The sequence below is a fragment of the Phoxinus phoxinus genome (assembly GCF_949152265.1).
Source record: "Phoxinus phoxinus genome assembly, contig: scaffold_60, whole genome shotgun sequence".
Taxonomy (NCBI): Eukaryota; Metazoa; Chordata; class Actinopteri; order Cypriniformes; family Leuciscidae; genus Phoxinus; species Phoxinus phoxinus.
In genome coordinates this window covers 54,093-78,880 of record NW_027639374.1, presented here as the reverse complement: position 1 = coordinate 78,880, position 24,788 = coordinate 54,093, and the positions used below count along the sequence as shown (strand labels likewise).

At 38.9% G+C, this 24,788-nt stretch overlaps 1 protein-coding gene across 2 annotated transcripts in view; it reads left to right on the top strand.

Moving 5' to 3' along the window:
- Positions 1-1,791: 1,791 nt before the first annotated feature.
- The window catches only part of LOC306994288 (hydroperoxide isomerase ALOXE3-like), a 49,920-nt gene continuing 26,923 nt past the window's right edge, over positions 1,792-24,788 (top strand). Inside the window, exons 1-10 of one of the 2 annotated variants that reach the window (XM_079639898.1) lie at positions 1,792-1,896; positions 2,004-2,049; positions 2,170-2,320; positions 2,586-2,787; positions 10,382-10,463; positions 10,585-10,707; positions 20,867-20,964; positions 21,487-21,656; positions 21,769-21,912; positions 23,822-24,025. In XM_079639898.1, coding sequence (XP_079496024.1) covers positions 2,177-2,320; positions 2,586-2,787; positions 10,382-10,463; positions 10,585-10,707; positions 20,867-20,964; positions 21,487-21,656; positions 21,769-21,912; positions 23,822-24,025 — 1,167 coding nt within the window. In that variant the 5' untranslated portion in view covers positions 1,792-1,896; positions 2,004-2,049; positions 2,170-2,176. The remainder of the gene's footprint in view (positions 1,897-2,003; positions 2,050-2,169; positions 2,321-2,585; positions 2,788-10,381; positions 10,464-10,584; positions 10,708-20,866; positions 20,965-21,486; positions 21,657-21,768; positions 21,913-23,821; positions 24,026-24,788) is intronic. The other variant, XM_079639899.1, reaches the window with a different exon arrangement.

The following is a 24,788-nucleotide window of genomic DNA, read 5'->3' as shown; positions in this document are numbered from 1 at the left end:
TTTCCACCTGGGAAAAGCTATCGCGATATCTACCCTCTTTTGAATTCACCGGTCATGTTTCCTTTGAAATATATATATATATATATCATTTTGCTTTTTGGCTACGAGGATACCTTCTCCTGTGGCTCGGCATAAGTATGATCCTGCATTATAACGTGCAGTGTAGCCATTCAAATTTGCCTCTCACTGATCTCCTTACGAATCAGCTGGTTTCAGTCAGCCGGCTCTGAACGAAAACGTGTTTTGGAAACGCGTTGAGGTAGGCTAGTGCTTTTTGCCCCTCTCTGCTATTATTTTTTTTTTTCAAGATGGCGGAACAACATGGAACCCTCCATGGACTTACCTGTCCCGTAAAAATACAGATAAGAAATTCTTTGCTTACGATAGGTCAAATCATTGGCAGAGGTAATTTTACACCAATGATGATATATTTATGAATAAAGACATTGATTTTAGCTAATAAAATACTTTAAAAAACGACTGTACCTCTAATTTCAGATGTGTAAATTACAAAACAGCATTATTCAATCGTCTTCAGAAGTCGTTTCTTCAATGGGTCTCCTGAGAATATGTAATTTCCCTAAAACCATAGATTAAGCTAAATGACACCACCGTTCCCTCCAAAATCAAATACTCTATACGATTTGTATTACACTTTTTCAAAGGATAGTCTTGCTGATATGATATGTCTGATGCAATGTTTTGCAAAGAAATAGGTACTGCAATACTCCAAACAGTTCAACACAATGACATCATTAAGGATGGACGATGGGTGAAACCATGGTGTGTGTAGGGTAGTTTTCCAGATTTTACCCAAAATCAAATACTGTATTACACTTTTCAAAGGATAATCTAGCTTTAAAGTTACGAAAAAAGTTAAAACCAAACATATCTTCATACCTGTTGTGTTCCGACACAAGACCATTAACTGGTTCTTTTTGTTTTATAAGTTGACTTTTCTTATCTCTACAAATATCACCCCTATAAATATGGACTTAATATGGACACAATGTTTTTAGGAAAAAGCAGCGTTTTAAAATACAACTAAACCAGATGATTTATTTTTGACAGACCTATGGAAATGCATGTTGGTTTTCAGGCATAGTGCAAACATGCAATGTTCGAGAAAGCTACTATCGGTGTAATCTTTGCGAGGTCTCAAAACTTTGTGTTGGGGTGATCCAGGCATAGCTTCACTAAAAGAAAATACTACGGAAACCATTTTCAAACTGTAATTATACCATATTTTATTTATTTATATTATGGTTTCGCATTGATTTAAAGTTTTGTTTGTTTGTTATTAACTAATACCTTTATTATTTTAACTAACACTTCAACATCCAGCACAGAATTAAAGAGATGAATGAGCTAAGGACGTTCTCTGACCCCAAAATAAACAGATAATGGAGTGCTCACGATCCACAATATACAGTTAGTATGTGTTAATAGTTGTCCTTAATTATTTAGTGATGCATAGTTCCACACTATGTGTAATTTGGCTCATGCTGGATTTTTCCACATACATCCAGCAAACCTGAAATTACACTGCAGTTTAGCATGGCCAGATATTTCCGGATTTTACCCTTTTCATGCAGTGCTGTGTAGTCAGACTTTAGCCATGAAGATGTCATAAGTAACAGAGATAAGCACAAATGTCAGAGCATGTCAGAACACCTCCAGATCCCAGAAAACACCTGTGTCAGTATCACGAAACATTACAACCAATCATCATAAGCTTTCCTCATTTCTACAGAAAAGGGTATTACTCTGTAGGTCGGGTGTCATGACACTGACGAAAATGAATACATTAGAAGGAAGTTATAAAATGCTTGGCATCTTCTTGTTCAGGTCATTTGGAAAGGAACAAGGTCGTTGTTTTGGAAAAAAAAAAAACTGGTAATAAAACTTTGAAGATCTTTGCAACGGAGAGTTCAATTAAAATCTATTTCATTTTTGTTGTAATTTCCATGACATAAACTGCTATCTCTTCACAATCAATCTAGTTACAACAGTTGTAGCAATTCTTACAGCAGTAACATTGAGTAAGAGGTGAGACTCTCTCTTTCACTAACGTACTCTCTTCTCTCCCTCTCTGGACGTGGTGATGTTCTTTGGTGGTCTCATCATGTTTGTATTTTCTCTTTAAAATCATTGTCCATTACTTTGCAGAACAGCCATGGTGATCTACACAGTAACGACGTACACAGGAAATAGGCATCTGGCGGGCACCAATAATTTTATCTACATCAAACTGCGTGGCACAGAGGATGAGAGCGAGGAACAGAATCTATATTGCATGCAGGGGTTTTGGCCAGGATCGGTAAGTACACCCAATTAAACCAACAGTAAGGAGTTTTGGACTAAAAACTATCAGTCAGTGCTACATTTAATGGAAGATAATTGAAAGAGTGAGTATAAAAGTTGAATGGAGTAATGATACTTTTTTTTTATTTTATTTTTTTATGTTTTTTCATGGAAATTCTGGAGTTTCTTCTCTGAATTTTAAACCCCCTCCCCCAACTGCATATTATTAGTGTTTTTACCTACAATGGCTCTAATACGCCATTGTACATATGTCTCTTTAGGAGCAAGAATTTAAGATAGACTGTAAAGCATCCCTGGGAGAGCTCATAACAGTCAAGCTCTTCTCCAAGCCGTTTATGGGTCTTTGCGACCAGTGGTTCTGCGATAAGATCAGGATCAACACGCCAGAAGGTGATGAGATTTTTTTCCCGTGCTACTGCTGGCTGGACTGGAACGAGAAGCTCTATTTAAGACCTGCTAAAGGTAAGCACTCCAATTTCAAGTCATGGCCAAAAATTTACATTTACCGGTGTACTTGAAAGTTTAGTGGTGATGTCCTGCAAATATACTGCATGTGCACGTGCGCACACACACACACACACACACACACTAGTGATGGGAAGTCCGGTGTTACGGATCAACTGGGGATCATGTTAACTGGGGACGCGCGCGTGCACGCAGACAGTTTTACCTGGACTTCCAGCAGATGTTAAACGGTGACCGATTCGTCACAGCAAAATTTTCACTGAGCAGATTTAAAAGCGTTCCACGTTATTGTTAAATGTTTGTATCATACTAGGGCTCTGTTGTTTACTCTGTCACTGTCCCGCTGTATGTTTCAGACGCACTGAAGGGAAGTTTTAATGTGTTTTAATTTCGCGACACACCACGCCCATATTATTTTGTTACATTCGTTTCAATGAAATTCGTATCTGATGACAACTGTAAGTAGATTAAATAAATTATGCTATTGACAATGTGTCTTTGCAGTGCGTGTGTAGTCGCAGATTGTTGTGTGATGCCAATTTGTGGCTTAATTTAAATTGAGCAGCAATACTGCTGTGGTTAAAGGGACATGTCAAGCATTTATTTATTTATTATTTATTTATTTTAATGTTGCTGAGGAATGAGTTAAAGCATAAAGCATACAGTACAATCCATAAATGTTCCTAAAGAGTGGTGAAAATTGATAAGCCATCGCTTATGGATCCGTGAATTACCCACAGCATTTATTTAGGGGAATGTTCAACAAACATATTCATTAGATATTAGGTATGAAAGCTACACTAACAAAATAAAAATAGGCAAACAAATGTGTATGCATGCAGGACAGCTGTATTTGCTGTGAAGGTCTGACCACACAGTCCCACCATCCACATTCTGAACATTCAATCTAAGGAAGGAAGAATAAACTATAGAATAACATGTTAATGAAGAACAGTTTCTTGTTTTGCAATGTATATGTATACATTTTTATTACCCATTGGCCAGTTTGGCCTTCATACCTACGCTGCTCTCCATCTAACCATGTCATATTAGTAAATAAATGTCACAGTTGTATTTCCTTTTTATAGTAAGAACAACTTAACACACTATTACCCTTCATTGTGAAACTTCCACATCTCCTCTTTATATAATAGTGTTCCTTTCTTGAGCAGCTATTATATTGGTTATCCTGCAAAGTTTTTGATTTGTCTAACTTTAATTGCACAAATGTTTAATCTGTTCCTAACGGTTAGCAGACGACAACAAGCACATGATGTGATGAATAACAAGTAAAGAGAATATGTTAATGAGATTCATGGTAAAGCACATTCATAATTCAAATTTATATTACATAAAAAGAGGCCCAACACTACATTTTATTTATAAAACTGATATACCAATGTGTCATATTTATTTTGTTAAAGAGGTCAACAAAAAAGTACACAAAGCATTTCCTATTGTAGAGAGGGTCATGCTATTCATGTGAGGTGACACGTGATTAAGAGGTCAGTGATGTATGAATATTAGCCATAGAGAATATCAGTATATATTTGTAATAATTCATCATCACTCTATCATATGTTCTGCTTATTCCAGTAATACAATTTGTGGTTGCAGTGTTTTTCACAGGACTTTAATCAGTCTAAAAAATGCTGGGTTGTTTCAACCCAATTTTGGGTAAAATATGGACAAACCCAGCCGTTGGGTTGAATTTTTACATTACATTTTTAACCCAACGTTTGGGTTTGTCCATATTTTACCCAAAATTGGGTTGAAACAACCCAGCATTTTTGTGTTCTCTACATGTCCAATACAAGACATTAGATACACAACAGTGTTATCCAAAGCGACTTACATTGCATTTCAAGGTACACATTTTAATTTCTTATCAGTTCTTGCTTTCCCTGGGAATCGAACTCATGACCGTGGTGTTGGAAGCACTAATGCTCTACTGTTTGAGAAGATGCAGTATTATATGCCTACAGAATTGTTCTGAAAGAAGAGGAGTCAAAATTAGTTTTTATTTTATAAATCTGTTGAACATGTTGATGAGATCATTAACTGCGTGACCCTATCGCTGCTTTATGTCCAGGGGAAGGATGCGGAGGTGTCAGAGCTGGTCGTAGCCTACATAATCAGCAGAGTAAAATAACCTGAAAAGTGTTTTTATATAAAAATAATAGATCCATTATAAATTAGGCTATATATGCAGATAAATAAATGCAACTTGTTGAAACATTTTTTTTTAATGACTTTGCAATTTATGTTTTTTTTTAGGTAGCTTAGCTATTTTAACGTAATCTACATCTGTTGTTAATTGTGATTAGAACTGTAACGGCATTGGGTCATACCTGAACATTAGCTCAAATGATCTATAGGGAATTTTAATAACTAATGAATATGATTAATATATTGCATATTACATTACATTAAATTATCGAAAATTGAAAATAGATAGAGTATATGAATAATCAATCACAACGTCTTATAATTCCTCATTCATATATTCATAATCTTATTTCAGATCGTTTATGAGGTAATCCTTAAGGGATATTAATGTAATTATCAAATCGGTGTTGTCCAGCAAACGACCATAAGATTAACCTATCAATTTCTCAATAAAGTTATCCCTTCTTATAAACTCCAAGAAATATTAACTTTCCGGCCGTGAACATTAATTGTCCTGTGTTTATAAAATTAACACTACTTAATGTAGTAACTAATAAGAGCTGGTAGCTCTTGGATCGCAAATCTCATTGACTTTGTAATTATGAGCATTTAAATCCACACACTTTGTGACCTAAAAAGTTGACGCATACGAGTTATATTAAATGATTCCTCAGGCCAATATACAGCGCTTGACACTATCAATGCTCCGAGCGGGGCTGCCCTCTTGAAATACCGCCTATGTAAGTTTGGAGAAGACGGACCATCGTTGGCCAGGTCATGTGACCTGGAGAACGTATCGCTTTACGGCCGTCCATTTATTAAGTGGATGTCTTCTAGACTTTTGCGCCAGTGCTGTGGCGCTTGTGGCCTCTAGGGGCGCTAGACGTGAAAGTTCCGCGGTGTGGTTTTAAACAGAAACAGTCATGGGTATAATGGTTTTAATAAATGCAAAACTACAGAATATACGGACTACACAATATACACTGATTATATGTCTATGTACATAACTTAGTTAAACAATACAAGGCAAAACAGATAACAGATGAGAGAGGGAGATGTGGAGAGAAAATGAGAGCGATTTAGGATGACTCGTGCGGAGGTTTGAGGGTGAGAGAGAGAGAGAGAGAGAATGAGCGATTTAAAGCAGGGGCGCGCGTATGCGCGGAGGTGAGAGAGAGAGAGAGAGAGAGAGAGAGAGAGAGAGAGAGAGAGAGAGAGAGAATGATCTCTCTCTAGCAAATGATCTCTGTAGCAAAATCACAGACCTGTCCGTCTTTTGAGGGAATCCTGTCCCCGCCCCGTTTTTCGGGAAGGGCAAATCATCTGCCGAGATTTGCGCGGGAAGATTCCTTTGTTTGCTTGGAACATCCTTCTGGCTTGAGTTACAAAAGTGTTAGACTTAAACCTTTCGGCTCCAGAAATATGAAATGTGTAAAACAATGTACATTACATTCTGCTATCGGAATTCAACTCCGTTAGATTTAATTACAGAGATATCAAACACGTCATATTAAATTATAGGAATACAAAGTTACATAAGATATAAATATTAGAAGCATTTAAAGTTTGATTAATATATATACTAATATTGTAAACAATCCCAATGTTATGTGGCACATAAACGGCAACACAGAAAAGTATCATATACATTTGGTAATGTCTTAAATAGGATTCATTTGAAGACACGTTTTGGTGTGTGTGCATTTCTTTGTGTGAGGAATGTTGGGGTGTCAGGTTACGTGTGTTAGCATGCACAGAGAGAGAGAGTGTTCTTGTCAGAGACCTCTTGTCTTTTCAGGCAATGAAGGATGTTTGCGAGATCAGGATCACTAATCTGAAAAGCAGCTGACCGGATGTCATTGTTGCTACAGAAATCATGACAATACACTAAAGAAAATATGATACACTAATATTGAGAAGAAAATTCTTTACACGTCTTCTGAAGTGCGCTGACAAGTCTGTTCATCCAATGAAACCGAATGCCCCATGTTAACATAGGCGTGGTTTCTGAGCTTGACACTAAAGTATGTTAAACTTCTTTGAAATTGCGTCAAATACGCAGGAATATACACTGCAAAAACAAAGCATATTTATTCGCATACCAGCGCATATTCGCATACAACTGGTGAAATATTAGTTTTTAATCGGTGATCCGTAAAATAGGGCACGAATCTGTCGCCGTTTAACATCTGCTGGAAATCCAGGTAAAACTATCAGCGTGCACGCGCGCGTCCCCAGTTAACATGATCCCCAGTTGATCCGTATTCTCTGATTCATTCTGAACTTCTGACCTGTAATGCTCCTGAATCATAATCATACGCTGTTCACTCATTGGCCAGAGGAGAACTGGCCCCCGACTGAGCCTGGGTTCTCCCAAGGTTTTTTTCTCCATTCTGTCACCTGATAGAGTTTTGGTTCCTTGCTGCTGTTGCCTTGTAGCCAGCTAACGCCAGACCCAATTTTCGTTGAGACTTGGGTCTGGGAACCACATGTACATTTTCTCGTATTTGAGGCGTGGTTTACGAATGCCCGGCGCCGTTTATTGGGTGCTAAGAATGTCTATCAAATGCGCCTGTACGCTCATAGCCAATCGTTTCCATTATACCAGAGGACGTATGTAGAGTGACAGAAATTAGACAAGGAAGACGATGGGTAAGATATTTTTGTGTAAACAATGACTTTCAGCGACTATTGCCGTTTGTGCAAGATAAACATGAGGGTCGAAGGTATATATGGATATAAACAAACTGCTTAGTTGTGTCGCATAGATGTCGTCATCGTCTTGCTGCTCCCTCCCCGTTCTGTGATTGGTTCCCTAGATGAGGCGAAAATCTGGTCCATGGTCTCCAGACTGCCTTTCAGCGTGAATAAAATCGCGCTGCGCAAAAGCAGTATGGGGAAACCCAGGCTAGTTGCCTTACCTTCTGGCTTGCTTAGTTGGGGACATTTAATATTCAACAATATTATAGATCTGCCTTAAAGGTGGACGATGATGAAATTGTTTTTGTATTATTTTCATGTTATCACTGTGAAGCTGCTTTGATACAATCTGCATTGTAAAAAGCGCTATATAATGGCGCTTTTCCACTGCATGGTACGGTACGGCACGGCTCGCTTCGGCTCGCTTTAAATGGTACCACCTCTGTTGAGGTTCCAAGCGTACCGTACCTATACTAAACGTGACGTGAAAACACTGCAGATCACTGATTGGTCAGACAGAATCGTCACTTCAGCGTCATTGTATTTGCGACACGAGACACTAAACCCGCTAGATGTAAATAGCCAGACAACAGCCAACGCGGTAGCACCTGTTTTTAGAGTATTTACTTGACAAAAAAAGTAAAAAAAAATCAAACAAGAAATGGCTGAATCGTGGTCAGTGGACGAGGTGCCGACGTTCCTCTCGTTGGTTGCCGAGGAGCGGATCCAGCGAGAGCTGATGGGGCAACACGGAATGAAAAAGTGTTCCAAGAAGTAGCACAGCTCTTAGCCGCACACGGCTACCACCGGACCTACAAACTTAAAAATAAAAAATAAATAAAAAGTGACTACCGAGCCAGTAGAGGCGGCAACTATTAACGATCAGTCCCACCCACTTTGAAGCGGTACTAACTGCAGTGGAAAAGCAACCGAGCGAACCGAACCGTGCCGTACTGAGTCGAGTCGTACCACGCAGTGGAAAAGCGAAGCGAGCCGAACCGTTCCGCACCGAGTCGAACCGAGCCGTACCATGCAGTGGAAAAGCGCCATAAATAAAGGTGACTTGACTTAATATGATAAACATAACATGGAAAGCTTTTAAATCTGCTCAGTGAAAATTTTGCTGGGACGAATCTGTCACTGTTTAACATCTGCTGGAAATCCAGGTAAAACTGTCTGCGTGCACGCGCGCGTCCCCAGTTAACATGATCCCCAGTTGATCCTTAACACCAGACATCACTAACACACAGACACACACAGAGTCTGGTTCGTTTTGATTCGTTTAATTTCAAGATCTGGGGTGAATTATTCATTGTTGCTTTTACAGCTACAAAGCTAGGAGCACTAAATGATATTCAAAGTCACATGACACACTTTTAACATGAAATAAAGCACATAAACAGTGCCTGAGATTATCATTGCCACACTTTGTGTTTGTTGTTCCAGCGCGACCTCACAGAAATAGGAATCGTTAGTCGTCGCGTGTCGCCGTCGCGGCTGGCTTGGACAAAAACTCTGATTAACATGGAAAATACGCTTTTATCGCGTGCGCGTGTAGTTAGGACATGGTGTAAAAGTGCATGAGTCCATATTACAATTTAGTGATGTGTTCCCAGAGGAAACTGTCTAACTAACGTTATGTATTTCAGAAATGTATACAAAATCACAGTTAGTGAATTTTTTATTTATTTAAACAATGTAATAATTTTATGCAGAATTGAAGTTAAGCAACACTGAAGTAAAAATACCAGTTTGTTAACAAATGATTATGGCATTTAGAAAAATGTAGCATTGGTGCTTGTTTGTGCTCTATAAGCTTGTTTTTCTCATGGGAACCTCAATTTAGTTCACCACAAATACACGAGTCCCCATGAGTCTGTGTGCGGTTTAAGTCCCCACCAGGATAGAAAAACATGTACACACACACACACACACACACCAGCCTGTTCTCACGCAAATGCGTCTCTATAGCACGCAGTGTGTTTATCGTGCAATTTATACGCGAAAATCAGTTTTTACGTGGATATGATATGCAGTTTTGCGCGTGCATATGATACGCACTATATTGCGTGATATACACACGCACCCCACACCACTAATCCTACCCAAGCGTATAATACACACGCACCCCACCCTAAACCTACCCATGTGCTATCCATGCGTATACTATGCGCGTAAAAACTCATTTTTGCGTATATATTACACGATAAACACACTGCGTGCTATATAGACGCATTTTTGTATATTGCTGAAGAAATCCTTTAAGCGAACCTTTGTGTCTTCATATGACGGAGAGATAATGTCAAAAGTGTCAGATGCTGTAATAAAGTATAACTCCTGCACAGGGTCAGGACTAGAGATTACTTGGCTGTCATTGTTACGATGTTCATTGGGTGATGGCTTGCAGATGTACTGCGTGTGTAGTTGTCATTCATGTTTTTTTTTTTTACAAAGACATCTTCTTTTATGTATCTCAGAAGACTGTAGCTATAGACTAATGCTACTATTAGCCTTTTGCAAATAAAGCACATTTGTAATCAAATTAAAGTGTCAATAAATAAAAAAAGTACATGGATGACAAGTCATCGTCCTATGGTCAAGAAACGATATATATACAAAATATAGCCTAGCCTACTTTTCTTTTCTTTTTTTTCAAAAAAGTTTTTGAATGCAAACAAAAACAAATTTACATTGTGAATTAATGTTTGCATTTGCATTTCAGCTTCACTTGTGTTCCAGGACGTGAAGCTAATAGCCCAAAGACAAAGGATGAGGCATCTAGTGGAGCAACAGAAGTCATTTAGGTTGGTGGGCAGCACGCCAATACAATTCGGGAGTAACAGTGAAGTGTCTGTGTTATATTAAAATAAATTCAGAGAAATTAAATTTCTTCCATTGAAATACAGCTGAATATTCTTCCCCCAGGTGGCGTGTGTATGCTGAGGGCACACCTCAAGTTATTGATCACGACTCTGCCACCACTCTGCCGCCTGAAGTCCAATTCTCTTTTACAAAGGAAAACGAGTTTTACTTGACCGCAGCACAGCAGTAAGTGACCAAGTCATTTTTTAACCCTCCTGTAGTGTTCATCACTTTGTTACACACTGTTCAGTGTTCACGGGTCTGCTGGATCCAATATTGGGTTTTTAGAACAGCACAACCATAACTGTACGTTCACACCGCCGCCGACTTGAGCAGCAAAAAAGCTCTGGCCGCCCTGTCAAGGACGCTTGTCAAACAGTACGGGGAAGCTTGTTGACGCTTTGGCCGCTCTGACGTAGCAGCATTCAGGAGAAGAGAAGTGTCACACCATGAAATGTAAACAGAAAAAACAAGCAATGCATTCGGCAGTTTAGGATATCGCACAAGATTTGTCAACACAGAAAACATTTCATCACTGGAGAGTTTTTTTTCCCGACACCAATTGATTTTGATTAATATGCGCGAGGGAGAGAGAGAGCAGACAGCGCTCGGGTGAGTCTCTCTCTCTCTGCTCGTTCTTATATATGCCCTGTCAAGCGCGCCCTGTTGAACTGACAGGACTTAAAAACACATGCAAATGATACACTTTCACTCTGATGGTTAAACTGTGCAATTCATTATTTTTTCTCGGAACTAATGTTTTGGTAGGAACGAAAGTTTACATCGTATGTTTCTCCGGAATCAGCCAGCGCGAAGGACGTCTATATTCCGATTGGTTGGTGGCGTTTTGCACCGCGTCATAGCTCATTACCATAAAGTTGAGCTACTCTGGTCGCTCAAAACGCGACGCCGAGGGATTTGCCGCTCCTTGCAGCTGAGAGAAGCCAGCTTCCATTAAAAATGAATGACTTCCGGTAACTTTGGAAGCTCAAGTCGGCGGCGGTGTGAACGCACAGTAAGAATGTAGGGAAACAACTTAACAGATGTCGACTCTATTTACAATAATTACAAGCAATATGGACAGTAGCCCTATTCATGGTTAATCTTTGCCACATAGGCTTCCTCTTCCAGATCGCGATTATTGGTAGCAGCAGCAGGTTCCCATCAGTGTAGTTTCACATGAGGGAAAAGAGATTCTTGTCTTTAAAATATATCACTGTTGCAACCTATGATTTACACATTTCTGTTGCATCCGGGTTAGACGTGCCGGTATTCGGTAATGCGATAAATCGCGGTAATGAATTTGTACAATATTGTTATCGCGGGCACTTCAAAATACAATGAAAAATAATAGATCTGAATTTAGATTTTTAGAACGCACATTAGCTTATTTTCCATCAACCGCTTAAAACAACACTACGTATATGCTGCGCAAAACACATGCGCACTCTGATGTAAACAATCCCCACATGTTTAAGCACTGTGTACATGCGGCACAGCGCGCACTCTAGTGTAATGTAAACAATCCTCACATGGAGAAGAAGCATGGCGGAAGGAGGAACACTGCCGATGATTTATCCCCCTTCCTATCCTATCCCCCTTGACACTTTTCATATGCTCTCACGCCCCACATCTTTCTCACGCAGAGAAAAATCGTGGAGCTGACACCGACAGACAAGACAGAAAGTTACTTTGGATATGAAACAAATTATCAGCTCTCAGGTTCTGTCCATTTTATTATGAAATTCAGACAATAAATACCATTTTGACGCTTTTAAATGTGACGGGACATATCGCTGTAGTGCCTCAGTTCAAGTAAACCGATCATCTGTTACTTTTTATTTAAAGATACAGTACAACTTACCGAAAGGTATATATGCCTCATACATAATATCGATCAAATCAGTGTTTTTTAAGCACGGAAAGAGGTCAATAAAACTGCAGGAGAACAATGATGTCACATAACGTTACATTTACCTCAGGAAAAGCCATTTAATGACCATAGCTATAGAGAGGAGTATTTTGCTAAATATGTGCACTTTATTACATATTTATTATATTTTTACTTGTGTCATTACATAATTGTTATTATAATAAACTGCATTATATTTAATTTGTTATTTTTAACCTTTAATAATACCAGCTGATAGGGCTCTCTGTATGTTTAATTACAGCATTATGTGAGATGTATTTTTTTCTTGCGAAAAATTAACATGTAGGCGATCTACTGTAGCCTACCTAACTATCCAAATGAGTCATTATTGAATCAAGATTGAAATCAAATCCCAAGAATTTAATTGAAATTGTGAAAATTGTGTTAAGCAATAAAACAGTAGCCAGTCATTGTACCATGTAAACATTGTAACATGTTGTCACTAAACCTAATAAAATTCTGTTTAGTTACCAAATGTTTTGACAATCAGTTAACTTTAGAATTTGTTTGGCTGCTGTAACTGAGTTATAACAGCCAGATAAACATGAGAAAATGTGATCAGGTGGTGTTGGTTATGTTTTAAAATAGTCATCATTTGACAGGGTCCCCGCGGATCCTTAAAAAGTATTAAAAAGTCTTAAATTCGATATTTAAAATTTAAGGCCTTAAAAAGTCTTAAATTCTTATTTTTACTTATGAAAAGTCTTATTTTTACCTATGAAAGGTCTTAAATTTTAGATGACACTTTGACGACGTATCTAAATGCTTTCCAAATGAAAACTATCTAATTAGCGTAGGCTATATTATTTTTATTGTTCTATCTTTGTGGATTTGCTTGTTCACATGACAATTCGCGTCATTTACGGCAGCGTCTGTCTCCTGCACGCGAGAGGATAGGATAAGAGAACGAGTAAATGTCAGTTCAATAGTAAGTTCATTCTTTGTGCTTAGGATTGTCTATGAACTATGATGATATTGTAATCATTGTTTTAACTACGTACGAGGCACCGCGAGTTCGAGCTGACATCGCGTTTGTCTCTCATGCTTGCTTTCCCTGCGTGATGTGTCAGTGCAGTTATGTCCCCAAATGAGTTTTTGTCTTATTATATTTATATCATGTTATGTTGTTATATTAGAATATCACGAGCAAGAATGCCGTTTTCCTGTGCACAATTGCAAATGTGCTATTTATTTTATACAACAGTTAAATTAACAATGTGTGTTACTTTTTATATTGTCAATATTGTTTGTTTCCCCCTTTATTTCGCCGACGAGAATTTCATAATGAAACTGTAGTCCAACAGACAGCGATTCTATTTTAAAAACTGAAATCCGCGTTTTGAACGAATCATTTGATTCAATGAATGAATCGGCCGTTTGAACAAATCGGTTGAATAAATCTCCAACAACTCGCTTATTAAGACAGTGACTTACTGCCACCTACTGGCGGGTTTAGTTGCATATTTAAAGTACCCTTTAATTAAAATGTTAAAATTATAAATAATTTCATATTTAAATATTGAATAGCTTTATTTATGCAATTGCAAATTAAGTGTAAATATAGTAATGCCAGTTCGGATACCGCTTTTCTGTGTCACCTCTGCACTGCAAGGATGATTTTGGTACGGTCTTATTCTAATAGAATTGAATTTGAATGTTAGAATTTGACATGAAAGGTGATGCATACCTCTAAATACGTTTAGAAATAATTTCCATATTTAGGTGAAAATGGCCCTGGAAATCAATTTAAGGTGGCAAATATTGCCCCTTAATAATTTTTTTTATTTCAGTCACTACTGTGAACTGACCACTGCAGATAGAATATGTTAAATATGAATATCTTTGTGAGTCTGCTGTCAACAACAGGCCTAAACCAGCCATGGTACCAGTACAAAATCAGTAAAATATCATTGAATTATTATCAACAAAACTTTGAAAATATCTAGATATATTTTTGTTAATATTGCAAACCCCTAATGTACGGTATTAATTTTGATTTCTTCAGGTCTTAAAAAGGTCTTAAAAAGCCTTAAATTTGACTTTAAAAAATGTGCAGATACCCTGATTTGATCTGAATCACTGAACTCATTTAGAGCCTAATCTCTGACTTAAATGTATATTGGTTATTACAGCATCACAGTGATTCTACAGCATAAGATCCAGATTTTTCAATATAATCAAAATGATTTCTTAAAAGTTCTTCTGATAAAATAAAATAATAAATAAATTTTTTCAGGCACACACAGATATCGAGATTCAGTGTATGAATCTCAACAATGGTGCAAAAAGAATATTCAATTAGGAAAAGGAAATTACTAAGACAATTCAGATCATAATTAATACATACCGCAATGCATGATGGGAGCCATAACTGAGTTTTGATTGGTGGCACCCAGAATGCTCTGCAACATACTTTATTATTGTCACCATTGTTGAGAATCACAGGCTGATTCTTGATGTCTGTGTGTCCAAATAAAAGTATTTTGATCAAAACAACTTTTAAGAAATCTTTTGGACTATATTGAAAATGCTGAAAATAGTATACTGTAGAATCACAGGCTGCTGTAATCAACAAGATAAACCTAACTCTCTAAATAAAATTTGTGATTCGGGTCAAATGATTATTGTGTCAAAACATAACCAACACAACCTGATCAGCTTTTCTCTTTGTTTATCTGACACTCATAACTCAGTTACAGCAGCCAAACTAAATCTAACATTAATAGTTTAAGGTGTTAGATTTTGCTGTATTTGGCCGACCAGTGGTATGGGTGAGTCGCCAATGTATTAGATTTCTCCAATACATAAAATAAGTAAGCTTGACCAGAGTTCTTGTGGGGAGAATAATTTGTAGGTTTGTAGTGTAGCAGTCCTTCAGCAGCGATGTTAGCATGTCACCCTTCAATGATCTTAACCCAAAGTTCTGTCTGTGAGAAATGGGCTACAAACAATAGAAAGGGTTAGGGCCTCCCACAGGAGATCGATCTAACTTGCTAATCCACTCTTTGTCCACTCAATGTCTTTGTCATTCACACCAATCAAGTTTTTATGGGCCATACATCTGTATGGGCCATTTGGTTCCCAACCTTTACATACACAGATATAGTTGATTACATCTGATGCACAGTCACAATGTAAATGAATCTGATGACTGAAAATACTAAATCTTTCAAAGGGTCAAAGCAAACACTGACCACCATAATGGCGACGTAAATTTTTTTTTTTAGATTTTCTCCATTGGTGATTCTGCTTGTTAACATCAGATGTCTTGAATAATGCTCAATCATCACTCAATCAATCACTTAATTAGCTCATTAGCTTTAACACTCTTGAGTATGGAGCTAAATAAAACTCCCAGGAAAGTTAATTTAACACTGGAGTTTTTGCTGTGAGTTCATGGGTGGAATAAACGTATGGCAGGAATTTCTGACCTCAGGACTTTCCATTTCCATTTCCATTTAGTCATTTAGCAGACGCCTTTATCCAAAGCGACTTACAACTGAGGACTACAACAAGCGAGTCATCGTGAAGAAGCAAAAATAACGCAAGAAGTGCTCAAAATACAAAGTTCTGGCATTCTGGTAGGGATGTAGACTCGTAGGAGCGAGTGAAAGTAGGAGGGAGCTGAGCCTGTGGTCGATCTGTAAGCAAGCGTCAATGCCTTGAACTTGATGCGAGCAGCAAGTGGTAGCCAGTGCAGAGAGATGAACAGAGGAGTGACGTGGGCCCTTTTGGGCTCGTTGAAGACAAGACGGGCTGCAGCATTCTGGATCATTTGTAGAGGTTTAATTGCACATGATGGAAGACCGGCCAGAAGAGCATTGCAGTAATCCAGCCTAGAGATAACCAAGGCCTGGGCGAGAAGTTGTGTTGCATGCTCAGTTAGGAAGGGCCTGATCTTCCTGATGTTGTGCAGTGCAAACCTGCATGATCGAGCTGTCTTTGTGATGTGGTCTGTGAAGGTCAGATGCTCATCAAATGTTACTCCAAGGTTTCTGACCGACCTTGATTGGGTGATTAAAGTTGAATCTAGCTGGATAGTGAAGTCGTGCTGTAGGTTGAGCTGCAGGTGATGTTCCTTCATCCATGCCGAGATGTCCGCCAGGCAGCTTGAGATACGTGCAGCTACTGTGGGATCATCAGGTTGAAATGAGAGGTAGAGCTGGGTGTCATCAGCATAGCAGTGGTAAGAGAAGCCATGTGCCTGTATGATGGGTCCCAGTGATGTGGTGTAAATGGAGAAGAGGAGCGGTCCAAGAACTGAACCCTGAGGAACCCCTGTAGTCAGTTGATGTTCTTTGGATACCTCGCCACTCCATGCGACCCTGAAGGACCTACCTGTGAGATAGGACTCAAACCAGTGGAGAGGAGTTCCTGTGATGCCTAGTGATGAGAGGGTGGACAGGAGGATCTGATGATTCACGGTGTCGAAGGCAGCAGACAGATCCAGGAGAATGAGAACTGATGATTTGGAGGCAGCTTTTGCGATCCGTAGGGCTTCTGTGACTGACAGCAATGCAGTCTCGGTTGAATGCCCTTTCTTGAAGCCAGATTGGTTTACGTCTAGTTGGTTGGTCAGAGAGAGGAAGGATGTTACTTGGTTGAAGGCAACTCGTTCAAGTGTTTTCACAATGAAAGGTAGGAGAGAGACAGGTCTGTAATTCTCTAAGAGTGATGTGTTTAATGTGGGTTTCTTAAGCAGTGGAGTTACCCGAGCCTGCTTGAATGCTGTAGGAAAAGTGCCAGTGTGGAGGGATGAGTTGATGATGTGTGTGAGTGCTGGTAGAAGTGTGGGAGAAATGGCTTGTAGAAGGTGTGAGGGGATGGGATCTAGAGGGCAGGTGGTGGGGTGACTGGAGAGGAGAAGTTTAGATACTTCTTCCTCGGTCAGTGGAGAGAATGAGGAGAGAAGGTGTTTCGGAGTGGGAGGGGTTGGACTGGGTTCCTGTGTGTGTGGAGCTGAGAACTGACTGCTGATAGTTGTTGTTTTGTTGGTAAAGAAGTTAGCAAAATCATCAGCAGTTAAAGAGGAGGTGGGTGGTGGTGGAGGTGGACAGAGGAGAGAGTTGAATGTCTTGAAAAGAGTTCGTGTGTTAGCGGTGCTGTTGATCTTGTTGTGAAAATAAGATTTTGCAGCATGAACATCAGCAGAAAAGGAAGAGAGCAGAGATTGATACATACTAAGGTCAGTTGTGTCTTTTGATTTGCGCCATTTCCTCTCTGTTTCCCTGAGTTTAGTCCGGTGTTCACGAAGAACCTCAGATAACCAGGGGTTAGAGGGAGTAGTACGTGCTGGCCTGGAGGAGATAGGGCAGATATTGTCTAAAGAAGAAGTTAAAGTGGAGCATAAAGTATCTGTTGCGGTATTAACATCCAGAGATGAGAAGTGTGAGTGTGAGGGAAGAGAAGATGACACAGCAGAGGAAAGATGGGAGGGAGTGAGTGAGCGCAGGTTTCGTCTGAAAGTAACTGGTAGGGGGGTTGGTGGAGCATGGGTAGTGAGTTGAAGATTGAATGTAATGAGGAAATGATCAGAAACATGGAGAGGTTTCACCAAAATGTTGTCTGTGATGCAGTTGCGTGTGTAAACCAGGTCCAGTTGGTTGCCTGATTTGTGAGTACCTGAGGTGATGAGCTGTTTGAGATCGAATGAGGCTAGGAGAGAGATGAAGTCTGTTGCATTCGGCTTCTCTAGATGAATGTTGAAATCACCAAAGACGACAAGTGGGGTGCCATCCTCAGGGAAAGAAGACAGCAGCACATCCAGCTCCTCTACAAAGCTTCCCAGTTGACCTGGGGGGCGATATATGACTACAATATGGATCTTAATGGGAGTTGTAAGTGTAATAGCATGATATTCAAACGAGTAGTTATTGCAGAGAGAGGAGAGGGTTGAGTATTTCCAATTGTTAGAAATGAGAAGACCAGTGCCCCCACCCCTCCCAGACTGGCGAGGAGTGTGAGAGAAGGAGAAGTTGTTAGAGAGAGCAGCAGGGGTTGCTGAGTCTTCTGGACGAATCCAGGTCTAAGTCAAGCCTAAAATATTAAGAGTAGAGTGAGATGCAAAGGCTGGAATGAAATCAGCTTTGTTGACTGCTGACTGACAGTTCCATAGACCCATAGAAATAGAGAGAGGTGTGTGTGAGGATGAGAGAATGGGACGCAGATTAGCAGTATTGCGCTGCCTTCTGTGCGTGATGAGAGAGCGTCGTCGAGAGACAACAGGAATGTATTGGAAGCACATATTTAGTAGGGAAATACTATACCAGTGTGAAAGGAAGAGGGAGAAAATAGGATACTTAAGTGCCTTTTAGGTGTCCTTGCTCAGTGGAGTCGTGCAGGTAGAGTCGATGGTCTTTACCCGAGTCGGTCTTCACAAGAGGAGAGCTGAACGCTTCCGCTGACGCTTATTACAGAAATATAGTGCTTTCAAACGCCTGAGTGAGGACAGCTGCTAGTCCAAGCAATTAACACAGGCAAATCAAATAATCCGAAAATGGGAGAAAATCGAAACTGTCTCTATGGACAGCTACACTTAAGTGCTATAAAATTTAAACTGCAATAGCCCACTTCTCAGACGCGGCTGTTATATAAAGTAGTCACGCGTCTAATTAAAATACAGATTTGTGTGAAGGTAAAAATGTACAATAACCACAGAATCGAAAATAGCCCTACTTTCTGGAAAATAATACACTAAACAACAAGAGAACTGAATATTAAGAAAAAACCACTTGCGCTCTCGTTCTACACGCAGACTGACGCTTGTCCTTTCCACCTCTGCATATGTTTTTTTTTTTTTTTTTTTTTACACCTTTATTTAACCAGGTAGGCACATAGAGGACTCATTCTCATTAAAAACGGCGACCTGGCCAAGATAAAGCGTCATAGTGCAGACAACATAAGTTACACATAAAAGACAAGACAGTGTAGTACAGGTTACAAACAGTTGTTCAGTCGAAGCACATCATACAAAAATAAATACAAAATAAATCAATACAATAACTGGACAATTCCTAGGAATCGGTGCTTAAGAACGTACTAGGTAAATAAACTATATAAAAATAAAGTGCAGTTTGCATTATTAATAAGTAACAATGCAGATAGAGAAAATGATAAATAATAATGGCTCCAGTTTACACAGGAGAAAAATGATAATGCTAACATGAGCAATGGTGTGACAATAGGTTAGTTATCAATCGTTTAAAAGTGGATAACGGAACAATAGATTCAAGCCTTAAAGTTTTTTGGAGTTCGTTTCAATCATTGGCGGCAGAAAACTGAAAAGAAAAACGGCCGAAGGAAGTGCGGGCATTGGTACTGGTTAATGAGATGAACCTACTTGAGCGTAGATTGCGAGAGGGAGAAGCTACCGAAATTAGGTTTCTCAAGTAGGTAGGGCCTTTGCCTAAAATAATTTTATAGATGAAATAGAACCAGTGTCTTTGACGTCGGATGTGAAGGGAAGGCCAACCCATGAGTGTGTAGAGATAACAATGATGAGTACTGAATGGGGCGTTGGTGGCAAAGCGTATAGCACAGTGGTATAGTACGTCCAACTTTCTAAGTAGAGTGTTAGAAGCAGATCTATAGACCACATCACCAAAGTCTAAGATGGGAAGAATAGTCATATTCACAAGAGCATGTTTAGCAGGGAGGGTGAAATAAGCTCTGTTACGAAAAAGAAAACTAATCCTGGATTTGATTTTAGACTGGAGTTTGTTAATATGGGTATGGAAAGAGAGAGATGAGTCTAACCAAATACCTAGGTATTTATAAGTGTCAACAATTTCCAAAAATAAACCGTTCAAAGTAGAAATTTGGTTTGTGTATGAAGGTGCAGAGAGCATATATGTTCCCAAGCCTATGCCAAGGGTACAAAAGCTGTAGGGTACAGCCCCAGTGACAAGCCATTGTACCCCTAAAGGTACAATTATGTACTTTATTTTCTAAGAGAGTACCCAATGTAATGGTAACTCGAGAGATGCATTTAGAGAGTTCACAAGTAGTTGGCCCACGACAGCAAGCTTCACCATTTCACCATTATTGTTAGGACAATAGACTGTATCAATGTTTTCTGTTTGTAGGTTAGCCTAAATATGGTGTGTTTTTAGTTATAGATTGCACTGGTGGAAATGCTGAATATTTATAGCTAGATTTAATTTTAAGTATGCTTTAGTTAAAAATTTAACTGGTGATTTAAAAACATGATCCATGTATATTAAGTGTATTTTGCATGAAAGTGGATGGCATTCGCAAAATAGCTTTGTTTTCTCGAAGACAGTAATAATATAATATCTAATAGTAACTACAAAGATGCTCACAACTAAAGCTAGGATGGACCATAGGTAGTATATCAAGGCTAGTTACACTATTAATGTTTGCACTGTGTACCTGTGTATTCTTTGTGTGCAGGTTAGTTGTTCTGAAGCTAACTGGATATGCTGACTGCAGAAATTCATGGGAAAGCATCCAGCAACTGGACATTTGTGAAAACAGATCGAAAACAATTGGTACTCATCTTAAATGAATGAACTGTTCAAAATGACTGTATTGCAAACAAAGTACTGCCTGTACTGTAGCATAAAAACTTATAAAAAATCCTCCTCAGCGCAGTGAGTCTCTTGGCTGAATACTTTAGTACATGCAGGTGTGCTTGTGCTTTGTTAACTAGTTTGAAAATATCATAGTCATAGTCATATTGTATGAGTAATTAATAATATATCTGCAATATATTACACATGCAGTACTTTTTCTAATCACATATACATCTATATAGTATGAAGTGTATAACTGAATATAAAGTTACATACATTATGATATATTAGTAAATATATCGTCACATATTTTTTTTATATATATAAAAAGCGGAAATTCCTTATGTATTATTCAATACATTGTAATATATTAACACAATATAGTATTCAGTATATTTTCAAATATACTGTTAAACCATTTAATATATTGATCATTCATATATGGGAAATATATTTTCGTTCCGTGAGGGATTTGTTCTGACTCAGCATGCTTTGCAGAGTACTGTCGGGAGCACTGGGATGAGGACGAGTTCTTTGGCTACCAGTTTCTGAATGGCCTCAATCCCATGATGATCCAGCGCTGCTCAACTCTGCCCGAGAAGTTCCCCGTCACAGATGATATGGTCAAAGACTCCCTAAAAGGCAGCAGCTTGGAGCAGGAGATGAAGGTACACTACTTGCTCCTGGCAACAATTTGGAATGACTGATTCTGGTTTGCTTTGGTTTTGTCTAATTTCCGGTGTTTCTTCATTATTTGGTGTGATCTACCGTCATACCTAGAAAGGGAACATCTTCCTGTCTGACTATAAGATATTGGACGGGCTGGTGGGAAATGTTGTCAGTGGCAGACAGCAGTATCTCACGGCTCCCCTGGTCCTGCTGTACTGCAATCCTCATGGCATGATGCTGCCCATCGCCATTCAGGTGCGTCTCCAAAGTGCACGGGTTATGAATATAACCTCGGCACTTTGAGGGAGAACACAAGACATCACCCTGTATAGAATATCGCTCCATGAGCATGTAGCAGGATTAGAATTGGCTTCAGCTGGGAAATGCTCAAGAAGCGATATCCCAGGGTGACGTCGAAGTGCTTCAACTGAAACAGAACTACCTGGTCAGTCTTTATTAAATTAAATACAGATGAATAAATCTTAAAAGATGAGGTAAATAACCAAATTATTACAAAGAAACAAAGAAAAGGTGATATATAATGTACAACTGATGAGTAGGCAAACATGTCTGAATGATTAAACATTAAATAAACCTTTTTTTAAGATGTCAATGTCTTTATAGAGTAATTATGACAGATGCTGTGGAAATCCTTTCTTATTTTCTTAAAGGTCCCATGACATGGGGTTATTATATTATTTTATAATGTTTCCTGGGTTGCCCTTATAATGTTAGTATGTTTTTTAGATAGAAAATAGTCATAATTTAGAAACAAAAGGCATTTTTCCTAGCCCAGTTTTAGCCTCTGATTTGAACGCTCTGTTTGAAGGGGCGTGTCTGTGTGAGACTTCGGTGTAACCGCCCACTGCTGTGATTGGCTGACATGCTTGCATATGAAATAGCTACTTATTACATGTGAAACTCTCGAATACTTTTACTACAGTTATTATACGTTTTTACTATTACAGCTATCGAGATTAACAAATCGTCAGAAGTTTTTAAAGTATTTAGATCTATTCCCATCACATAAAATGTTGCCGTGATGAGCATTGAGCAGATGACAGTCTGTTGTTGATCGCGAGAATGAAGATCTTATCATTGCAACGCAGTTTCTGCACTCTCTCTGCTTTCACCAATGCAAACACGATGATGTAAATACAGTAAGAGCTTCATGTGCAGTGTAACGTGCGTCATTGATAATTTCATAACGAGTTTGGCAAGTGTCCAGATAAACTCGATCGTGCTGTGTCCATGAGAAAATGAGCTAGAAGTAGGAACGCGTGCGCGCGATTCCTACAAAGATTGTTCCTTGATCGCTTTCTGTTTATAAGTTAATTTATTCACAATTTAAATACGATTATTTTCATACTAAAAGAAACGATGTGAAGTTGATATTTTAGTCACTGGCTTGACTTACTGAGGCATAAACAGCAGTATTGAACGATTTGAGAGAAAGATTACCTGTCTGAACTTGAACAATTACACATCAGAAAGTGTTGCTTGGTAACGTTAGCTCGATCGATTTATTTTCAGACGTTCGTCGAAGCCAGCTCTGTATTATTGGCCCAAGGTGAGGAAACAGTCATCGGTGAAATGTATGTCGCAGACATGCAAAACTTTGGGGAGTTGTGTCGGCGCATTTCCAGAGAAAATGAAATGAATCCACTGGTTCTTCTGGGGATGAAGGAACTAAAAAAAGGCTTCGGTGTTCATTTGTACATCCAATTGTTGAGCCATTATTATGCTTCGCTCGCTCAAAAGCCATGATATCTCTCGTGGACAAACTAAAATCGCGCGCACGCGTTCCTACTTCCTAGCTCATTTTCTCATAGACGGGAAATATTCTCTGGGCGGGCAAAGCAGCGAAAGGGGAGGTAACATTTCCTCCGTATGACGTCATACGGAGGAGATTCAAGATCAGCCCGATTGAGCTTCCACTTTCTCAAAGGCAGAGAAAGAGAGCAAAAGCTCGATTTACACCGATTGAAATTTCTAGAAATTTGGGGACCATATAAAGGCTAGGGGAACTCATATTAATGTTAAAAAACCTCAAAAAGTGAAAATTTCATGTCATGGGACCTTTAAAAGAGAGAAAAATAATACTCTGATTCCCTCAGAAACCGTTTGTACCATTTTCACGTATGTTCAAACTTAATCTGCACAGTTAATGCAAAAGCCGAGCAAAGACAACCCCATCTTCCTCCCGACGGATTCAAAGGCTGACTGGACACTGGCCAAGATTTTCGTCCGAAACGCAGAGTTTGGCGTTCACGAGATTGACTTTCACCTGCTGAGGACTCACCTGCTGGCAGAGGTGTTCACCGTGGCAACGTTGCGCAATCTTCCCTCTCCACATCCTCTTCACAAGGTATGGAATCTGTCTGACGCATGTCAACGAGGAGGGCTCATAGAACAACAGGGGCGTGTTCCAGACATGCCACATTCACACAGAGAGAGAGAGAGAGAATATATATGGTCAGGGGATCTCTGGATAATCCGTAATTCGTTTGTAATTATAAAACGAAAATACCGTTTTTCTGTTTTTTGTTTCAAAACGAAAAACCAAATAACCGTTTTTGGTGTCAGAATCAAAAAACGAAAAACCAATTAAAAACGGTCCGTTTTTCGTTTTTGGCGATCATTTTATCGTTATTCCTTTTTGAACAAAGAATGAAGACAGTCTTTGGTCCGTGTACGTTTTGATAGTTTGTTTTTTCGTTTGAACCAAAAAACAAAATAACGAGAAAACACCTTATTTTCGTTTGTCGTTTGAAACCAAAAACAAAGAAACGGTCAAAAAAGAGCCGTTCTCCCGTTTTTGGTTTCTGAATCCAAAAACGAAAAACGACTAAACCAAATACAAATAACGGTCCGATTTTGTTTTTTGGAAATTCCTTTTTTCATTTCTCCGTTTGAAGATCGCCTTAAAAGAAAGATAGGTTGGCCACGTGACCCGAAAATAATAGTAAATATAGCCTATCAAAATAAAAGCCAAAGATTTTAGAGCGGTCATAATATGCAGCACCAACGTTATATACCAGAGTAACGTTGGAAGAAGAAAAAAATCAATAAATAAATAGGCTTATATAAACCTGAACCGAAAAAAAATGTTAGCAACAGTAGTTTATTAC